Source organism: Haplochromis burtoni, unplaced genomic scaffold, assembly GCF_018398535.1.
Source record: "Haplochromis burtoni strain Fernald_Lab_line unplaced genomic scaffold, NCSU_Asbu1 Contig_26, whole genome shotgun sequence".
NCBI lineage: Eukaryota > Metazoa > Chordata > Actinopteri > Cichliformes > Cichlidae > Haplochromis > Haplochromis burtoni.
The window spans coordinates 1,061,524-1,083,344 of NW_024582387.1; the positions used below are offsets into that span (position 1 = coordinate 1,061,524).

The 21,821-nt window shown below is 38.4% G+C and overlaps 1 protein-coding gene across 3 annotated transcripts; it reads left to right on the forward strand.

Annotated features, from left to right (window-relative positions):
• The first annotated feature begins 909 nt into the window (after positions 1–909).
• Positions 910–16,218, forward strand: pank4 (pantothenate kinase 4 (inactive)). Of its 3 annotated transcripts, none has more exons than XM_014332250.2 (20): positions 910–1,063; positions 1,511–1,593; positions 2,306–2,514; positions 3,124–3,307; positions 3,700–3,792; positions 3,903–4,056; positions 6,943–7,124; positions 7,259–7,340; positions 8,087–8,187; positions 8,484–8,489; positions 9,249–9,404; positions 10,290–10,402; positions 10,801–10,888; positions 11,195–11,346; positions 11,530–11,585; positions 12,615–12,664; positions 13,198–13,302; positions 13,384–13,484; positions 13,954–14,022; positions 14,886–16,218. In XM_014332250.2, exons 1-20 carry the CDS (start codon positions 943–945, stop codon positions 15,133–15,135), a joined length of 2,355 nt encoding a protein of 784 aa, XP_014187736.1. In that variant the 5' UTR covers positions 910–942; the 3' UTR covers positions 15,136–16,218. The 3 variants fall into 3 exon arrangements, with proteins under 3 accessions (XP_014187736.1, XP_014187737.1, XP_042074914.1); XM_042218980.1 differs by having other exon boundaries at positions 1,013–1,063; positions 2,306–2,350; XM_014332251.2 differs by lacking the exon at positions 8,484–8,489.
• The last annotated feature ends 5,603 nt before the right edge of the window (positions 16,219–21,821 follow it).

The window sequence follows — 21,821 nt, forward strand, 5'->3', positions numbered from 1 at the left end:
AAAAATAATCTCCTTGGCTCACAACTTGTGACATACCAGCAGACTACTGGCTCAGACAGTTAAAATTAACTAATAATCTCTAGTGATTTAAGATAGATTAGATAAAGTTTTTAACGCTATTTATAGGACAAATAAAAAAGCAGACATTTTATAAGTCACAGCAATGTCCCCTCAGTTTGAACTTTTGCTATATGTCAGTTAAAGTGTGTTTTAAATCTGCGTCACTGATTTGTGTCATGAAATTACATCTTCATCTTCTTGCTGCAGCCAAAGTCTTATTCAGTCTATTAAAATCAAACCAGCAACGCCTCTGTGTGAGCACACTGTAACATCATGATATCATCAACACTAGACATTAAACCTGTTTTCATTCTATCCTGTACTGGCGTCAGTTGACAAGTTGGGAAAATAAAACATTTGAAGATAATTTCAGAAAATAATACTAAAATGCGCTGTTATTACTACTATTAATATTGTTATTTTTAGGGGTGCTCTGATGAAATTTTGGGGTGCCAAAGGGTTTAAACTTGCCTATGTGCCTGGATTACAAAAAAATCCAAAATAAATTCAAACTTGTGCGCTCAGTTCTTAGTTTAATTCTTTCACCCTGGAAAAAGAATACTTCAAATAAGTCATCAAAAGCCCCCCAAATATCATGCCATTCACGTCTGTGACGAGTATAAGTAAACTTCTGACGTCAACTGTACGTCCACGAATTCTAAAATTATCGTTTTTTTTAATTAGTTAATACGTTTTTTACATAATAAAATAATTATTAGTGTGGAATGGGGAAAAAACCCGCGTTACTACCTGTTAACGTTCACGTCGCTCCAGAACTTGTTTACCAGATGACGTGCACGCTCTGCACTGGGCGTGGATGCTGATTGGACGTCGCGGGGCACGCACGTACAGCACGCACACAGCGTCACGTAATTACCGACCATGGCGGAATGTGGTCGAGTTGACAGCAACACAAGTCACACCATGGATAAAAGCATTACTCTTCCTCCCGATGAAATCTTCCGCAATTTGGAAAACGCAAAGCGCTTCGCCATAGATATCGGTACTTGGAAATATGAGCGCTTTCTTTCATTTTGCGGCAACTTTTGCACACACTGAGCTAATCTTCGTGTTTGTAGACCAGCTCTGCCGCATCCTTAATACTCTGACAAACACTAGACTTTAGGTGAAAGAAGACAAAGCTAATGGTAGCGGCTTAACTTTACACGCGATGTTAATTTGTTTGACAGCCAGTCAGTTTATTCTAAAGATGGAAGTCTGATGAGCTTTCGGGATTATCGTTTTACCTTTAAGCGGATGTGTGCCTAAACACAACCTGGCCAACTTTGACAAGTGCACGAGCCTTCACGTTAGCTGTTAGCTACTCCGTTATAAGAACTTATCTCTTTCAGGACAATATCAGAGTTTGTCACTTCATTGCTCGTTTTAAGTGTCGATTCGCCCTGCTGTTTTCTTATCGGACATTATCGATGTTGTTTTGCTTTAACAGGTGGCTCTTTGACAAAGCTGGCTTACTACTCAACCGTCCAGCACAAGGTGGCCAAAGTGCGATCATTCGACCACACTGCAAAGGTACGGATGAAAAATACACTGTTTATGCTTTAAAATCCAACCACCCAAAAATATGAATCGGCACACTTGTAGGACGTTCATTCAGCCTTGTTTTGTTTTTGTTTGTTACTTAGAATAACAAAAACAAACAAACAAACAAACAAAAACATAGCAAAATCAGATCAAGTATTGGGAGAAGTGTGCTGACCCATCCTTACATCATCAGCTAGTACTCTGTACTTTTCACGAAGTACATGTCAGTACTTTCTTGCACCTCCTCTGGGTGTTATGATGTGCAGGATTTTTTGAGGTATATGCTCCACTATAAAAACCAAAGCTCTCCATCAATCTCCTTCTAATAATTTTAATTATAATTTTCAATTAGATTAGTATCTGGGTTGTTTGCTGACCATGTCACGGGGATGAGGAAAAGCTTTAACTGTAGCTTTGGGACGTCCGTAAAAATCACTTAATCATAATGATTGTCATCTCCCTTGGTCCTTTACATTAGATGCATTCCTACATCTTGAAGTCAAACTATTCAGCTACTAAATATATTTCTGAGTTGTTGTTTTTTTTTAATTGGATTTGCTACAGAGTTTAAAAATAAGTGCTGGCTGTGCATCCTTCAAGTGTAGCAATTCCACATTTTTTGTCAGGGCTTGTATCAGAAGCCAACATCTGGACTGCTTGAAGTACTCAGACATTTCTCTTCCGTATGTCTGTTTTCTAGGCGGCTGCTGGTGACAAGCTGTATGAAATATCAATGCAGGAGGAGGTGACGGCACGCCTGCACTTTATCAAGTTTGAAAATGCTTACATCGAAACATGCTTGGACTTCATTAAAGACCATCTAGTTAACACTGAAACCAAAGTTATCAAAGCCACAGGTGGAGGGGCACACAAGTTCAAAGAGCTAATCGAGAGGAAACTGGGACTCAAGTCAGTATATACAAATCAATGTTAGCTATCACCAAAAAAAACCCTTTACCTGTGCTGTATCATTCAGCATTTGTGGCAGTGTGCTAAAGTGTAGAAACTGTAGGTATAAATGGAAACAAAGGGAGCTACATTTCTAGCATATTCTGGGTGACCAGCCTTGAATTAACAATAGTCCTCCGTTCTTGTTGTAACCAGTGCACAAAGCAATATCCTGTCCTCTTCCTGTAAAACAGGAAATTGCACGACAAATTGTATGGTTTTTTTACAGAGACCTTTGGAAGACCTTATGAAGACTCCTCTGGAAAATATTTAATATTTGATGGCTTCCCAAGTTTGGCAGCCTTCTTTTTTTGTATCGGCTAATTAAACAGACGACAAAAAAAATCATTAATGTGATCGAGAGCGAGATACAGTTTCAGTTTTCCCAGTTTGTTACTCTAGTCGTTTAATACAAAAAAGTAACGTATTTGCATCAGCTGGTGCTTGTTTGTAATTATTACCTGTGTAGCCAGTGTAGCTTGAAGAGTGTAAATTTGTAGTCACATTGAATTAGATGGTTTGTTATTGTTGGTGATGATGCTCACCTGTTTTTGTGCTGTACTGTGGCAGAGTGGACAAAGAGGATGAGATGACATGCCTCATCAAGGGCTGTAATTTTGTACTGAAGAACATACCACACGAGGCTTTCGTGTACGCCAAGCATGCCGACTCAGAATTCCGCTTTCAGACGACTAATCCAGACATCTTTCCTTACCTGCTGGTAAACATCGGCTCCGGGGTGTCCATAGTTAAGGTAATACAATAAATAAGTAAGAGAATAAAGAATGCTCCTTCTTGTGCTGCATCTGCATTCATTACATTGGATCATGTGTCCATTTCTTCCCATCCTTTGCATTTGCACAGATTTTAAGAGTATACTTTGTTATACTTTCCAAATACCCTGTTTTTCCCACATGTCTTTGTGTCCTCTTAAAAAGCTCAATTATAGAAACAACAGACAAACACTGGCTTTTTAAAAGGACTTAAGATGCAGTGTTTTTTGTTAAATAGAACATACTATCACTTCTCTCAATGATGCAGTAAAAATATAATATTAAGAGGTTATATGATCACTTTCATTTGATTTACTAGGTTCTTTTGTGATTAACGCACTACGCTATATCACTTTTTTCTCACTTTCTCCAGGTTGAATCAGAGGACAAATTTGAGAGAATAGGAGGAAGCTCAATAGGTGGAGGGACATTCTGGGGACTTGGAGCCCTTCTCACCAAAACAAAGGTATCCTGAGTAATGTGGACTGGTTTTATTACAAGTCATTTATCAGCAACTACTTAAATCGTGTATTTAAGGTTGTCTTGACGTTTGTTTGTTTTTTATTTAAACCACAGAGATTTGACGAGCTGCTACAGTTGGCCTCGAAAGGTCAGCATGCAAGTGTTGATATGCTTGTTAAAGATATCTATGGAGGATCATACGGGTATTTGGGCTTGACTGGAGATCTTATAGCGAGCAGTTTTGGGAAGTCTGCTACTGCCGACAAAGGTGAGTCATGGACAAACGGGTTTCATGTAGCTAACCTGTAGTGTTATATAAGTGTTGAGTCACTCCTCATTTCATTACATTTTGCTAAAAAATAATGGGAAAACGTGCAATAATTTATGTATTATTATTTATTTATTTATTGTAATTTCTGTAAGTAGTATTAAAGAGGACTTTTCCAGGCTTCTAGAAGGACATTCAAAGCTCTTCTTTGGATGTTGGCTGTGTTTTTGTTCTCACACTGCTTCAATGGGAAGGCCAATTAATGGCTAATAATGAGTCATTATATCTCGGTTTGTTTTCACTGCATTGTCAGTGTGTTTGGGTTCACACCCATGCTGGACAATTAAGTTGTTGCCAGTCAGATACTTTACATATTGCACTGGATGATGGATCAAAATCTTTCTGTGATCTCCAACACCACTGGCTGAAACACAGCCGCAAACCATTACAGAGCCTCCTCTGTGTTTCAGAGATGGCTATAGACACTGACTGCTGTATTTCTACTCTGAACTCATCTGTACATATTAAAAATGAATTTAAACAAAAAAATAAATAAAATCATATCCGTCACTCCATGTGACCTGTTGCCACTAATTTTCAGTTCAGTTCTAGTGTAATTTGGCATACCTCAGCCTTTTTGCCCCGTTTCCCCTCCTGAAGAGTGTCTTCTTGACAGCCACCCTTCCACTGAGACTGTTTCTAATGAGGCTTCAGTGAACTGTAGATGGATCAACTGAAAGGCCATATTTATCTTTGGATTTTTTCCTTTTTCTTAAGGCAGTGAGTTTCATATACTGTTCATCTGCTGTAGATATTTGGCATGCCACTTCTTCTTTTATCCTCCAGCTTCCTCAAATATTTCTAATGGGTACACTGCACAGCATGCTGCAGTATGCCAAGTCAGCTAATAGCTCTTTGGGAATCACCTGGTCGTTGCAAAAGAATATTATCTTATGCCTGTTAACTGTTATCTTTAGCATTTTTTTGTGGATTCAACTAAAGAAATGGGAGCAAATTATATGTTAAGTGGCAGGCTGCTAATAAGAAAGTGCCTAAAGGATCAATTTAAAATTGTTTCTTTTTTAAGTTGTCTGTTATGTGTGGACACAACACTGGTTCATCCCTTTAGTTATATTGCGCTTTTGTTTAATTGCGAAAATAGTACAAAAACTGGGCTGAAAATGAGCATAAAGCAGTTAATGTCCAAAGAAAACTCTCAAAGACCTTCAAAAAGCTCAAAGAATGTTTTCCCAAGAAAAAATTAGAAACTTGCAAGAATGTGCATCTCATGGAAGCAAATTATAAAGAAATTTTGGGTGGTTAGAGACAGTACTGTGCATCCTTGTAATGTCAGACTCTAACAACATGGTTATATATTGTGTTTTGTATTTGCAGGTTATTCATTTATCATGACAAAAAAAACACCTCACATCCTTTTAGTATGTTTTTAGTCTTAAAATGAAAGAGGCTTGCTCTGAAGATCAACAGCTGCAGGGCAGCAGCTGCAGTAAGCTCAGATTATTCATGGTAAAATGTATTTCAGTGATGGCCTAGTTTCAAAGCGTAATATATCTGAATTTGCATTTAAACTCAAACCACACTAGTCCACCTCAGATTATTACATTTGAGTAGTTTCTTCCTCAGTATGTGGAAAAATGGCTTCTTCCTTTTTAACTGTCATATAATGGGTTTTTTAAGTGTAGCTACTGCAGTTTAAAGACTTAATTGATTTAAATAAATTGATTATAACCAGATACTTTTATTTCTCTAACAAGGCAGGATCCCTGTTCTTTTTTACCTTGTTAACTACTTCATGTGATGTTTTTGCTCAAAGACATATGAGCATGGCTGTCATGGCTGAGCATTTCTATTGGAATTGCAGCCCAGTTTAATGCCTAACAATCCTCTCACATGCCATATCTTTTAGGGAGGGTTTAACTTGTCAGAACTTGCAATTACAAACGAGTTTGAGCTAACATTAGTGACACCCTATATATTAGGTAATGTCAGGAAAAAAATATCCTATATAGAGCTCTTCTACTTAGATTTCTACACATGCTTTCTATCCAACATCAACAGCAACTTGGGGTTTAGGATCTTGCCCAAAGATACTTTGACAGACTGAAGACTGGAGACACCAACCTTCCAGTTAGTGAATGACCTGCTCTACCTCATGAACCAGCGCTGGTTTATTCATATATTACATATTGACTATACATATTAAAGGAGGAAATCGTGTTGAGTTGCTTCTAAGCCATACTTGGCCCTGTTGCCTCACAGCAAAAAGTTCTCACCCTGTCAGGTTTTCTTTGTGTGCTCCTGCTTCCTTCCATAGTCCAAAGACATGCACTTCCTGGGGTTAGGGGTTAAGTGATGATTCAAATTGCCCATAGGTGTGAATGTTACCATAAATTGGAAAAGTAGAAGAGGATGGATGGATGAAAGCCAAACTCTATCATGATAAATTGAATTTTGTTGTCTCCAGGAAAAAAAAGCATCTAATATTTTTCAGTTTTATTACAGCTGCAGAATCAAATTGATGCCTCTTCATCCGGTGTTGTATTGGTGAATATTATGGAATAAAGGGATGGTGTTATCCCAGAAAATTCAACATCTTTTATAATTTATTGAAGTGAAGTCTGTAACTGTTCAGCTGCTACTGTTGAGCAATTATTGTAGGTAAGTAGTAATTCTAGGTTATAGTTCCAGTTTGAAAATTAAGGAAGTGTTTTAATATGTTTTTTTTTTTTGTTTGTTTGTTTTTTTTGTTGTTGTTTTTTGTTTTATAGAGGCTATCACAGTGCCATCCCGGTGCTATTTATATACTAATATAAAGTCTTACCTCTTTTATGCCTTTATGTTCATATAACCTGCTCTGAATTTTAGACTTTTCTAAAGAAGACATGGCCAAGAGTTTACTCCATATGATCAGCAATGACATCGGGCAGCTGGCCTGTCTTTATGCCAAGCTTCACAACCTGTCCAGAGTGTATTTTGGAGGCTTCTTTATTAGAGGACACCCTGTTACCATGCACACAATCACCTATAGCATCAACTTCTTTACCAAGGCAAGCAAAACTTTGTGCTCTGACACAGAAACAACTTTACAAAAGGCAGTCGTCTATTTGTTTCATGTCAGTATAGCTGTGAACTGTACAATATTTAAACCACAGCCTTTTGACCTCCTCTTGCTTTGTTGTAGGGTGAAGTTCAGGCCTTGTTTTTGAGGCATGAAGGTTATTTGGGAACCATTGGAGCCTTTCTTAAAGGAGCAGAGGAAGACAGTAAGAAAGAAACAGCTAATGCCTGTTGTGGTTTTTAAACAACGATGATTGCACTTGACTGTTCTGCTTTGGTTTAGACAACAACCTGATCTAGTTGGTCTTTGACAGGGCCCTTGTTCTTATCTTATAATTTCTGCTACTAACTAGTAGCTGCTAAATCCTTTATATCAAGTAGCTTTCTAGATTCAACCTGTGGTTGGACAGTCTCTCTACTCCCCGGTCACGGACTGCAGCTGGACAAAAGTAGTCTTTTTTTTTTTTCCTGCTCTTGAGATCCACTGCACGTTGAAGGGCCACTCTAACCAGAACCTGCAGCACTAGTGCTCCTTCACTAAGCTCTTCAAGACTGCACAACAGGGACTGCCTTTGCTAGTTGGAGTCCAAGATGGTGAAGTTAAAGTCCATCCACAGTGACCACTGGAACAGTTATGGGTATTCTGTGGGAAACATTAAAAGGATCACTGAAAACTTAACAGTATTATGAGAATTTTTTTGGAAGCAGTTTTTAGTGAGATTAAGTATAAATAAAATCTGTGGAGGTGGTCCTTGACAAAAACACATTTCATAAACTGCCATAATAGTATATTAAAGGAATGGTGTATCATCAAAGACCAATAACGGTAACGTTTAAATACGTTAACTTTGCAAAAGACTTGTTTAAATATTAACTGTAATGATATTAAGATTCTCTGTAATCCAAACAGTGTTTGGTAAATATATTAACGTTTACATTTTTTCTCCTCTAGATCCAAACCAGTATAGTTGGGGTGAGAATTACGCAGGTAGCTCAGGTCTGATGAGCGTTTCTCCTGACATGAATCCTATGCAACGTGCTCGTAGTGGAACGGTGAGTCCACAGTGAGTTAGAGATTTGTGGTATCTGAAGACCTGAGGCTGGGCCACGTAGCACAACATGGCACATCAGCCCTCATTTGCTAATGTTTTTTTTCTTTACATCCTTTTCCATCTAATTATTGATAAGTTTGTCTATAAACTTCAATTAATGTTTTTGTTTTTGATGGAGATGCCATCATTATTGTTCTCGCTGAATACAAAGTCATAAAAAATTCATTCCATTCATCTTTGTATTCTAATTTTTTTCCCCATTTTCTGTCCACACACTCTTCTAACTCTCTCCTTCAGTTTCCTGTAAGTACCTCTGCCTGCTTTGCTTGTTTGGTGGTTTGATGGCACATTGGTTGTGTTCAACACGTCGTGTAACTGCAAACACTTAAACAGTTGTTGTGACAGGCATTCATTTGTGTGTTCACATTAGATGAACAATAGAAAATAATAGGTTGTTTGATGGTTTTAAAAGATGTGATGTGTTTCAGGTGTGCACTTTGCTTTTTTTGTAATACCTTGAGCTTCTAGGCCACTGTAGTAGCAGGAGCAGCTATGTGCCCTCCCCACTCCCAGTCTCCCTCCCTCAGCCCACAATCACTGAAATACCCCTGTGCCCAACTTGCATTCACTAGTTTTCATTACTGCAGACTTCTTTGCTTTTCTTTCCTCTCAAGAAACCATCAGCAGATGTACTAAGTTCTTTAAAAGAAAAGGACTTCCTCTAATGGACTATTGATTGTGTCCATTTAATGAATCTGTTGGCTTTCATTGGCTTTTAGAGTTAAATTCTGGTTTAACCTCTCCTCTTTACTACATCTCACGCTCATCGTTTTTGTTGACACACTGAAGAAAAAATACTGACATGAGTGCCACAAAAAAGGGGAAATATTTTAAAATACATCCTGGAATGATGGTGTTTAAGAAGGGTAGTGGGAATAGGCTTGTACGATTTAACAGCTGGAATAAACGTCAAGTTATCTGAGTGGTTAGGCTTTTATCCATAAAAGCCTCTTATGGGCAAGGCGTGATAGCGTGAATGTTTACTGTCTCTTTGTTGTACAGTTTGACATGTTGGAGATGGACCGTCTGGAGAGGCAACTGGTGAACCTGCCTCTGCTGCAAGACCCTTCCTCTTACATCCCTGACACTGTGGACCTCACAGAGGATGCTCTGGCCCGTGAATACTGGCTATACTGCTTCGAAGAGGCCCTAGATGGGGTAGGATGGCATCATAGTTGTAATAGCAGGACAAATGTGGTAAATATCTGCAAAATTATTCTTAAAAAATGGGGAAAAAAACACAATGACAAAAATCAAGTCGGAGCCCAGCATTCGGCTTTGAAATCGAAGGTATGAATTCTAAGGTGTCTGTTTCTATTAATATTTTAACTCTGTCAGATTAGACAGCTACAAAGTAATGTTGTCTTCTCATTACTATAGACATGACTGACTGCACGTTCTTCCCACGTTACTCATGCATGCAGCATCAGGAAGAGCTGCTAGCTAGTAATTTCCAGTAAAGAATGTAAACACAATGGGAACCAAAGCAGTGTTTGTAATGCTATCTGCCAGCCTAGTCACAGTTCCACCTGACTGCACTGGCAGCATCGTTGGCTGTCAGACTGCTCTGTGTTTATTTTGGTCAACCTCAATTAAATTGCTCAAAATAATTCTAACATGCCAGTCTTTCTGTTAGGACGTACTGAGGGATCTCAGATGAGGCATAGGTTCTCATAGATTGTGACACATCATGCAAGACAAAAAGAAAATGTTGTGCATGACATCCATTTTTTTCCTTCTGAACCCAAAGAAATTATCCCATCTTTGCTCATAATCGGGTTGATATAGTGTAGTTTGATTTTTGGGTCACTGTTGGGGAGATCTGTCTCTTATGTGGTGGGATCTTTTTTTTAACAAAGGAATGAATTTTGACCTGATCCTGGTCTGACAGTAAAGCTTCACGTTTCCCTTTTGGATCTGGGAAAAGTTCTAGTCGAAATATTTGCCATTTACATGGTGATATATACACATTTCTTTTATTTCTTTGCTCAAAAGTTGAAGTGTTTTCTGATTACCTTTTTTTTTTTTTTGGTCCTTGAGCAGGTGGTTAAGAGAGCTGTAGCGAGTCAGCCTGACATGCCGGAGGCAGCCCTGCGTGCTGAGAAGTTCCGTCAGAAATACAGACACAAGCTTCAGACCCTTCGTCAACAGCCGTTGTAAGGACTGCTAGTGGCTCTGCTACTGCATCTAGTTTACTCAGAGGTTGCTTTAAGTCGAACTCTTTCTTCACCGTCTGCATTAGTTTCATCTCTTTATACCTGCAAAATCTTGATGTTGATCCTGTTTACTCTTTCAGTTTTTAGGACTGGGCTGCACTCCATAAGTGTGGATTAGTAATAGAATCACAGCACTAGGTCTGTAACAGTCTATAAAATTAAAGAAGAAATACTTCCAAATTCCAGATATTTATATATTTTAACTTTCTAATAGTTTATTTCAGAACATTAAAAAAGGGGGGGAAACTGTGGAAAAGTGCTTTGCATTTATTATCCCAGCCCGGTTGTTTCTATATGTTTCTCTCTTGCTAACGTAGAGTGCTTCTCTTCTCACCTAGTGCTTATGGATCCCTCACTGTCAGAAGTTTGTTAGACACGAGGGAACACTGTTTAAACGAGTTCAACTTTCCTGATCCCTACTCAAAGGTGAAATCTATCAAATGTGTTGTTTTGCTTTTATGCATCTTTCTTGAATTTTACAGCTGAATTGGCCTTTAGTGACCAATCTCATGGCTCTGTAGTTTTCTTTTTGTTGACTTTGTTGCATTTTTGGTCATGCTCATACAGATGTGGTTTCCACCTGCTGAATTTACCCTGTACATGGGTCTTAAACACACTCTACTGTTATTTTCTTTACTTTTTTCTTTGTTTTTTTTGTTTTTTCCTTTGGTGTGACTAGATAATCTGTCCTTTGTTTAATATGGACTTTTATTTTGTTTTGTTGTATTTCAGATTAAACAGAGGGAGAATGACATTGCTCTCAAGTACTATCAAAAGGCAGTGAAGTCCTTGGATGAGCTGAGCTGGGAGGAGAAACAGTTTGCCCTAGTCCGGGGTGTCCTGGCTGGGAATGTCTTTGACTGGGGAGCCAAGGCCGTGTCAGAGTGAGTGGACTTTTTTTCATCTCTTGCATCTGGGTTCATAGATTACATCAACCCAGCTGCACAAGCTTTTAGCGACACAAAACATTTTAGCCTCAGTCTTGAAGTTTTGAAAGTTTTGTTATTTTTTGGTAAACTGTTGCTGGTTTGAGCTCACTTTAGTCTGTTTCGTTGTGACACTTACAGCGTCCTGGAATCTGACCCAGAGTTTGGGTTTGAGGAGGCTAAACGACAGCTGGAAGGTATCCAAGTACTTTAACACAATTGCAGTTGCAACTGCACTGCAGAAGTATTGTTAACTACATGTTAGCAGGGCATAAGCACTGTCAGAGGTCTATCTGTGTCTCAGTCCATGCAAGCTCATTGTGTGCAATGTGAGGGTCAACCGTGTTTCATAAGTAGTCAGACAGACAGAACGTTTAGGCTTATTTTTATTATACTAACACGTCTCCTTGCTTCTCTCACTTGCTCTTACATTTTATCTCCTTCCAGTCAGGATGTGAGAGATGAAAAGACCGAGGAACCAAATTCAAACTTTTGTTCCTCTTAAGTAACTTGGCTAGTTTTAATGTCATCGCATGGGTACACCTTGGGTTGATTGGATTGGATTTCCAATCACATATTAGTTTAAGGCATAGGTGTCAAACTCTGGCCCGCGGGCCAAATTTGGCCCGCAGCCTAATTACATTTGGCCCGCGAAGCCATACAAAATTACTATTAGAGCTGGCCTACTGGTATTATACAGCTAATATATATATTGTTTAGTATTAAACTTTGTTTGTTCCATATTCAGTTTTTCAGCAAAACTTGTTTGAGTCCATAAGAAAAGATTCATTCTTATATCTGGAGGAATTTTTTTTTTCCAATAAATATTAATGTTAGCCCGCGACTTTGTTCCAGTTTTGAATTTTGGCCCACTGTTTATTTGAGTTTGACACCCCTGGTTTAAGGAGAGAGAAAAAACGTCAAGCCTTAAGATAGCATATTGAAAATCTCCCAGCATCACATGACAACTGAAGCATGAAAATGAACTTTTAAGTGCAAGTAAATATTGTTGTACAGCTGGTGTGGAGGCAGATTGATATTTTCAGGAGGAAGGTATCTGTTTAGTTTGACATCACTTCAAACATTTCCTATAAGCTGTGTGCCTTTTTGCTTGCTGTTACACCTTCTGATGTCTGCTGATGATACACTGTCGGGTTTTAGACCTGCTTTTATGCCTCTTGGTGGTCAGACTGACTTTTGTATTTTCTTTTTTATTCCCCTCTCAGAGCGGCCATGGCTCGTTGATTCCTATGACCAGTGGCTTGAAAGACTAAAGGTCAGATTCATTCTGTTGGTCTTCACACTCACAAGCTGTTTTCACATGTGATCTTAGGGCAATATCTATAAAATCAGGCCTGGATCTTGGCTGAAGTTGTGCATTTTTACATGCATCACACAGCAGCAGACAGTTTGATTCAGACATGTTTTCACCTCTGTGTTGGATATAAGTGTATTCCTTCATTGGATGTCTCATTAGAAATTAAACAAACTTTGTTTCCCTTTGGATCTGACTATGTGATTGAAGCTTTTTCACACATGTACTGCAGTCATGTACCTTTCTAGACGTTTCCCTGGAGGAGCTTCGTGTGAAAACACAAACTGAGACAATAAATGGTCTTAAACCTACCATAAACACCTTATGTTCAACACTTTTTGAACTAGGGATAAGCATGTTTTGATGAACCACAAAGGGATAACATCTTCTGGGTGGTCATTAGTAGTGTTTTGCATACTTGCAGGAATGTTTCTGTGTTTTATTTTCTTGATAATTAATGGCTGAATGTCATCCATCCTGGTTTTCTCTTGCAGGGTCCTCCTCATAAGTGTGCCTTGTTTTTCGTAGATAATAGTGGAGTAGACATCATTCTAGGGGTGATGCCTTTTGTAAGAGAGCTTCTCTCTCGAGGAACAGAGGTAGGAAACTGACAGAATAATTACAAAAAGAGAGTATTTGGTCAGATGTTCATTAAACTCTGCAATGATTCTACTGTTTAGGTGGTTTTGGCCAGCAACTCTGGTCCAGCTCTGAATGACGTGACGAATGGTGAACTGCAGATACTGACAGAAAGAATTGCTGCTATGGATCCCGTCATTGAGTGAGTGTATATAAGTGATTTTAAATGTGGTCATTGATGAGACAAACTCTTTAGGGTATAGATTTTTATTATTGACCTAAAGGACTAGATAAATTCCAATTTGCTTTAGTTGTTTGCTATAAATTAGTTTTACTTGTCATTTTAGTTTTACACATCTGAACAGTGATAAACATGAACATGCTTGTTTTTTTAAATCTTGGGCCATAGTGACCGTATTGAGAGCAAAACAACAAATAGTTGTGGAGACGTGAATGACTGATTAAAAACAACCTTCACCCCCAAAGATACAATAAATGACAAATAGCTTGTACTAACAGCTCATTCTTAAGGGTGAGCTGCCTTGCATTGTAAACAAAAACATTACTCATTAGGAGCTAGCATGAGCAACAAAATCCTTGTTGTAAATAATACTGTACACATGGCTGATGTCTACAAAGCACTGAGCTGTGGTGTGTTTGTTGTTGTGTAGGGCTGGCCTGAGAGAAGACAGGTTGCTGCTGGTGCAGAGCGGTTCCAGTTCTCCGTGTTTGGATCTGAGGTTAGTTGTTTTAGTTTGCATTGAACTTTTTAAATATTTTTTTAAATACTTTAAGTAAGATTTCCGCAAACTGCAGCCTGAAGCTGACAGAATGAGCTCCTCTTGCTATGAATGCATGCATCCAAGCTTCAGTCCATGTCTGTCGAATTAATTAATTAATAAGCACATTACATTTGACCTCCACAGCACTGATGGATGAACTGACTATTTTTTTCCAAAATGCCAAAAAGTCCCGTGAAGTGATAAGAACAAGGTTAATCTGCTTTCAGACCTGTGATACTAATATTCTCTCATACAGTCCATTCTGGATTCACTTTAAAATGTTCTCACTACTTTTAAAAACCTATTTGTTTTTGGTTGTTTGCAGGTATAGTTGACGAGAGTACCTTGACTTTTTGTTATATAAACACAGTCTTATTCACTTTGTCTATTTGATTTTTTCCTTTGTATTTATTGTTGATTTAGTCACTAATATGTATAGTGTATATTTTGTATAACCTGTACAGCACTTTGATCAACTGAAGGTGTTTAATATGTGATGTAGACTCTGACCTGATTTGACTTGACTTCTCTTGGCTCTGTATGTATAATACTGATATTAAAGTAATCAGCATAAGATAATAATATCACATTAGTGATGGCAGGAGAGCCGAATACTGATAAGATAGTTCCGACTTTTAAGTTCCTTTTTTTGGACTGTGTGATAGTCGTGGCTGTGCTTCTATAATGATAAAAATAATAGTGCAAAGTGTGGCTAACATAAGCTGTTAATTGACTCCTTGGGGAGGAGGAGTAAGATAAACTGATTAAAGCCCCTGTCCTGACAAGAAATCAGGTGATTCTACGTCTTTGTTGTTTCCCAGCCGCCTGGACAAAGTTTTGGCGATGGTTGTGCGGGAGCGGCAGACCGACCTGGTGATCATCGAGGGAATGGGGCGAGCCATTCACACCAACTACTACGCCATGCTCAGCTGCGAGAGCCTCAAGATGGCTGTTATCAAAAACTCGTGGCTGGCCGACCGACTGGGGGGAAAACTGTTCAGCGTGGTCTTCAAGTATGAAGTACCAGCCGGGAAACCAAACAAGGACTGCGGTGCTTTTTCTCCTTCCTGAACGTGACAGAAGCGGTTTGAGTTGAAGCTCTGAATGTAAGGAGGATGATCGTATACTGCCACTGAGTGAACAACCGATTTTAACGCTGACTGTTAAAAGTTTATGTGGGTTTTTAAGGGTGATCATTAATTGGGAGATTTGTATGTTTCATTTTAAAGTCGACTTTTGGCTTCATGAACATATTGCTTTCTTGCACATCCATCAAGTTTTCTGTTGAATCATATCATAGCTATCAGTACTACCAGTTTATATACATAGCTTTTATTTTGAAAATGTGCGCCTGTCATTCCCAACATGGCTGTGTACATCTAAGGGATTTGACTTTTTGGCTAGATAGCGACAGCAGCAGGAATAATTACAGCTTTCAGTGGTGAGACGTTTTTAATGTGCCTTAAGGTTGATGTGATTTCACTCACTCAGTTTTGCATTTAATTCCTGTTGTAGGTGTCATGTTACACAAATGTCAGTTTTTTCCAGCACTCTCAGGCCATAGACAAAGAAAAACTCACGTTTCTTTTTATGACATTCACTCCACTAATCGAATTGAAATTAAGAATCACTGTCATTGTCATTTATGTAGCTGTTGATGTGGAATCAGGGAAGATCAGCTTGATCAGTGGGAGAAGCAGCACTTTATCACAGCAATTCAAGAAACCTACAGTGTTCCTCCACAAGGTGGCAGTATTCTACTGTGATGTAGATTTTTAGTCTTTAAGTCTTTCCAAAGGTGCTTGGTGTCAAAATTAACACAGCATATTTCAGGTTCAGTAAACTGTAAGCATCACATGGAACTTGATGTCACTGAGCTGGCTGTGGCATGAGTCCATGCATTCACTGTAATTACCTGGCATGTACAAATACACACTGCAGTCCATCCCAGAGTCAAAAGATATTTGTTTTAAGGCAATAATATGGCAGCTTCTAGTTGTAACAAACATCAAACCTGATGTGAAGTGGTTTATTGTATTGTTAACTTCATCACAAAGGTCTAAATTCAAGGCAGGCTCTGATTAAAAACATTCTTGGTATGAAAATATCTCCCAAAGTCACAGTTGCTTCACTTCTCTACTCATATTCTCATATTGCAATATTGTATTTTTCATTTTTACATATATGTGATATACAATTTATATATATATATGTATATGTATATGTATATATATATATATATATATATATATATGTATATATATGTATATATATGTATATATATATATATATATATATATATATATATATATATATATTATATATATATATATGTGTGTGTTCATTAAGCAACACCAAGCACAATTTTGAGTATTATTATTCTCTTGACAATCAATTTTAATTAAATGGTGAAAACCTATATTTTACCTTTGTGTGTGTGCGTGCGCGCGCGTTGCATTTTCTTTGTAGATGTGTCAGAAGAGTTTTGAACTGAGTAGAGAAATCGGGAAAGTTGAAAGTTGCCCCATATTAAAAAAACCAAACATGCCCCTGGCAGTATGAAAGCTCAGCACCCTAGTATGTGGCGGTTGATGCCTGCTGGGGAGCTTCAAGCTGATAATGCATGAGGAGGCCTGGCAGGGGGTCCTCCTGCTTTCTCTCTTGCTCATCACTCCCACTGCCAAAACCCACACGCAACCAGTTCTTCAGCCTGCCCTTATGGATGTGGTGACATCTGCTTATAGCCTATGAAAGGTCTGCTCGGGTGGAGGTTTTGTTTTTATTTTTTTGCTAGTTTTGTGGGGGTTTTTTACACTTTCCAGTGCAGACAGGGTTGTCTATCCATCAGTGCAGTCATGCACACATCATGAGATAATGGGCACCCCTTGCCTCCTACAAGCTGTCTAGGTCCTACGTAGGACCTAGACAGCTTGACAAAGTTTGGCTAGCTTGATCCACAGAACTGACACACCTGATGCTGTATGACTACCATCAGTGTTTGATCATAATCTGTGTGCATATACACCACTCTGCTGTTTTGTGCACAGTGATCAACTCACATAATGAACATTTATTTCCACCATCTTTAAAAATGCACGTGATTAACAGAGAAAGATTTTTAAAAAAAGAAAAAATGTCTAATTTATGCCAATTATTTAGTATTAATTGAAATATTCAGATGTAGCCTGTTAACAATCAATTCATTCCATAAATCATTACATTTCTTTTAATCTTGCATGATGCCAGTAGCTGTCCACAGCTGTTTTTAACAATAACAGCTATGAATGAAATTTATAAATGTCAGTATTGATGCTGATGGTCCCGACAACTCCTGGTGTTTCAAATCATACCAGACTCGTTGTTTCTAGCCATTCGGTATTTTTATAAAAAGCAGGGGTTGTTGGTTCGAGATCTGCCACTGAAAAAAGTAGTTTGTATAGAAAAGAAACAGCCTCATCTTGCTCGATGGCTAAATCTTATTCTTTACAATTTTTATAATGACTACTGTTTTTGTTTTAAAGAAATGTCAGTGTTGTGACAGCGTAGCGTGCAGCTGTAGCATATTGGACTGTATTTGGTTAGCGGTCTAATGGGGGCAAACTGGCAATCGGGACATCCTTAAGCTGTTTGAATTTAGGGTGAACTGCTCAAAGCCACTTCAAACATAGGCTCTGGCTCCAGGGAACAGGAACTCCCATTTGGTAACAGGAAAGCCTGTTAGATAATCCACTCTGGATACACACAGTATCTGGGTGAAATGTTGCTACATACAAAAAAATAAATGTTTTCCCCAAACAAGCAGATGACTAACATTTAACTAACAAAATGCTAAACTAAAAGATCTACAAGTACAAGATGGACTGGCACCAAACATTCACGGTTACCACATTTACGTTACATTATACTGTGGGAACAAATCACACATGCATGCATACCTATATTAGCATTGTATTATGTCAGCCGGTCATCAATAATCTGACCTAAATGAGTAGTTGGTTTGATGTTGTGAAAATCAAACCAACTACTTCACCAAACACTTGACAAGGCACAAAAACAACTTCAAAAAACCTCAGCAGCTGCAGTGGAACAGACCATTTGTCACCTTTTGTTTTTGTACAACTTTCCAATTATAGATAAGGCTCATAACACACTGATACCACAGCCCCAGTGAGACAGTGACGCATTGACTGTTACTGTTTGCATAACACAAATCACTGTAGTTACAGTAAACACAGTCGTTTGAAAAGAAGTTTTCTTCTCAAGTTTGAATTTCAACACGCTGTGGCTGAACCTTTTGTGACTCTGAGCAACAATAACATCAATTAAATCAATCACGTGACCTTAAACATACAACATGACAATGTGGGTACCGCCACTGTTTTAGATAAATGGCTTTTCTGGTTTTACCCGTGGAAGTGGTAAACAGAATTCTTTCTCACACATCTGAGTTTTTTCACTCAAATGTTATCCACTACTGACTTATTCTTTCTTTTAGAAATGGTGGAATTTAGTGTTCGAGGAGCACAGTGAGTTTGCAGAGGGGTAAAGTGCTAAAATGGCCTTCAAAAAGGTCGCATGTCTCAATTTTCAGCAACTTCACTGGTAAAAAAAAAAAACCAAGATAGTTCAGTTTTTGTTTATTTTATTGAGCTTGGCTAACTGCTCATTTGTTTTACTGACACTTTGGTATTAATTATACAACACAGCCTTGTATCTTGTATTACTTCTAGGTGCCTTTTCAACTCATTGTAATTTTTATGCATACTCAATCACAACACATCGTTATTCAAATTGATGGGAGGTACATCATCATCATCATTGGCAGCTTGTAATTTAGTTGCTGCTGTGACAATAAACAGTGAAAATATAATCAGCTGTTTAATTTGTTACTGCAGTTGTGTTTCATCTGGTATATACATCAGTCTGACACAATATTGAAAACCTATGACAGATTTTTCTGTTACACTGCAATGTGTTCTGGGAAATCTGGGTTCCTGTAACATCCTCCTATGTTCACATACCACCCACTGCACACCCTACAGTGGTTGGTACTGAACGGGATGATGTGCGCACCATATAAAACTGCTTGAGAATAGCTCAAGCATTACAACAAAGGGCTCAAGTCCTGCTTCCAAACTTGCCAGATCCAATTCAGCTGAACATCAGCATGTGTTGTAATAAGCTTGATACCAACAGGCCTCACTCTCAAACCCCACGGCCAAAAAGAAATAAATAGAAGAGGCCTTCCCAGCAACCAGTGTCCTTGCTTTATTGGGTGAGAACTGTTTGGTGGCAAGTTAATGGCCTACACAATATTAGGCAGCTGATCACTGGATGTATACAGTATATGTTATTAGTTGAGAAAGTTTATTTCAAGCAGAACTGCTGTAGAAGTATTTTTAAAAGGGAATTACAAAGCTCCCCCAAAAAACATCACCCTCCTATATTTCCATCGTAAATCTGCAGCTGTTCTTCAGAATCCACACTGCTGTAAAATCCAAGCCTGTGAGAATACGTTTTGATTCCAGCATGTGCGCCACCAACTCCCATCATGAGCTCTCAAAAAGAATTTTTAGTCTCACAGAAGCCACACAGGAGCTACAGGGGTCCCATTAAAATGCTATCTTTGACTGCTCATATCATTCTGCACCTGACATACACTGTAAGTATGAAGCAATATGTGGAAATTTAAATCTGAAGAAAATACAGTCAGTGTTCAAATGTTTTTCGGTAGTTTCAGCAGTAAAGCACCTAAAAGTGTGTCAGTTGTTGTCTGAACTGATGCTAGAATCTGTTTGTGGAGAGGTGCTGGCCAGAACTATTTCTTGTGTCATTTGGTGAAAAAGTAAATGTGCTTCAAATTTCAGAACTCCGCTCCAACTTGTGATTTCTGTTTTCTGCCTCTCGGGCCGCTCGATCAAGCTCAAACAGAAATAGTCACCGTGGTACGTACAGGCAAACTAACCTCCTTAGAAATGTTACACCAAGTAAAGAGATTATGAAATGATATGCTAAATAAAGATGTTTGCTTCATATGCCCATACTAAGCATAACTAAACCCAAGGATTGGGGATTTTATACACAGCGTGTCCTTTTTTGGTTAGTCAGAATTGGACCCTTCACAAAGTAAGATGTTTAGGCACTCAATATTAATTTCTAACGGCATGTTGGAATTTCCGTCTGTTATCTGCCTTCTGCAGACTCAGTCCCTCTGTGCTGCACTCACAGTTTGCTAAGTGGCTTGTCACCATTGTTTGCATTCACACCAAATGACTATAAAGCTTGTTCATTGGTTTCAATAAAGCTAACAAGCGCATTTTTCAGTGTGGATGCACAAAACAAAATAGCTGACTGTTTCTAAATGTCAACCTATTCCCCCAAGTGATTTATACACAATCATACTGCAAATACACAGAATTGAATTTGCCAACACATAACAGGCTCACAGTGTAGATTTAGAATGAGACTGGGCTGGATGCTCTGCAGACTTTGTAAGATCGATTTGCGTGAGAACCGTTCATGAAAGATGCAGTACCAGAATTCACTGCAGAGGATATGTAAAAACCGAACTCGCTGCTGAATGTTATTAAAAGTATTGCTGGAATCTTCTTGAGCTGTGTACTTCGAAAAGATAGATTTATAGATGATGCAACCAGTTATTTTTGGCATAAAAAAATAGGGTCAGAATTATTTTCTCTTGAATGAAATGTTTCACCTCAAATTCTAAAACTACATGCATTAATGTGCCTCACTGGCCATCTCCACCACCCTGTGAATGCTTTTCACCTGATTTCTGAACCTGGCTGCAGGAATCTGCTCTCATTCAGCTACAACAACTTTGGTGAGATTGGGCACCAATTTAGTTGATAAGGCTGAATTTAGAGCAGTTAGTCTTTCTAATGTCCTGGCTATAGTTGTATAAAGTCAGACAGGTTATGTTATTTTGACTCTGGCAAAAAGTACATTGAAAGTCTATTTCTCTCTTTGCAGGTGAAATTCAACATACTATATCTCCAAAGTAAACCCCATAAGTGGCACATATTTGCACTATTTCTTCTGCACGCAGATTTTGCACGCAGACTTAAAATCTGTGTGCAGGCAAATGCAAATAGAAAATAGGCAAAATATTAATTTCTCTTTTTTATGGATTTGGCTATTTATTTAAGTTAAATAAAAGCTATTTAATGCATGCCAAGTTTAATTCTGCACCTGTCTTGTATACTGGTTAGCACTGCACAGTAAGAAGGTTCTTGCTTTTCTGGGACTTTTGTGCTCCCTGTGCCAGGTGGATTACCTCAGAGTGCTCCTGCGGCCCAAAGACATGTTTAATTTTTTTTTCTGTATTAACTGGTGCAGTTTAGTTTGCTGCAGGTGCTGATTTGATATACCTATAAAGCTTTGTGGTGTCAGTAAAACTGGAAAACTTACTGGAAACACAATTTTGCTCCCTCTGAATGTGTAAAAAATTAGAGGATTGTCAAGAGTACATCAGGCAGTAGCCTACCTACTACAAGTACTGCTGCAGTGTCAAGCTGTTGTACCCCTAAAGGTAAACTAGCTTATTTTCTGAGCGTGTAGTTACATCAGATTGAGAAGCTCTTTTCTTTATGCTCGGGCTTTGTCCACAGTTGAATTTTGGAGAAAAGAAACAAGCACATGTGCTGACTGGAAAGCGAAAATAATCAAAAACTACGTAGCTTTGTTCATATTGGATAAGCGAGGAGGCTTACTGGGGCAACAAATCACAAGGAACATTT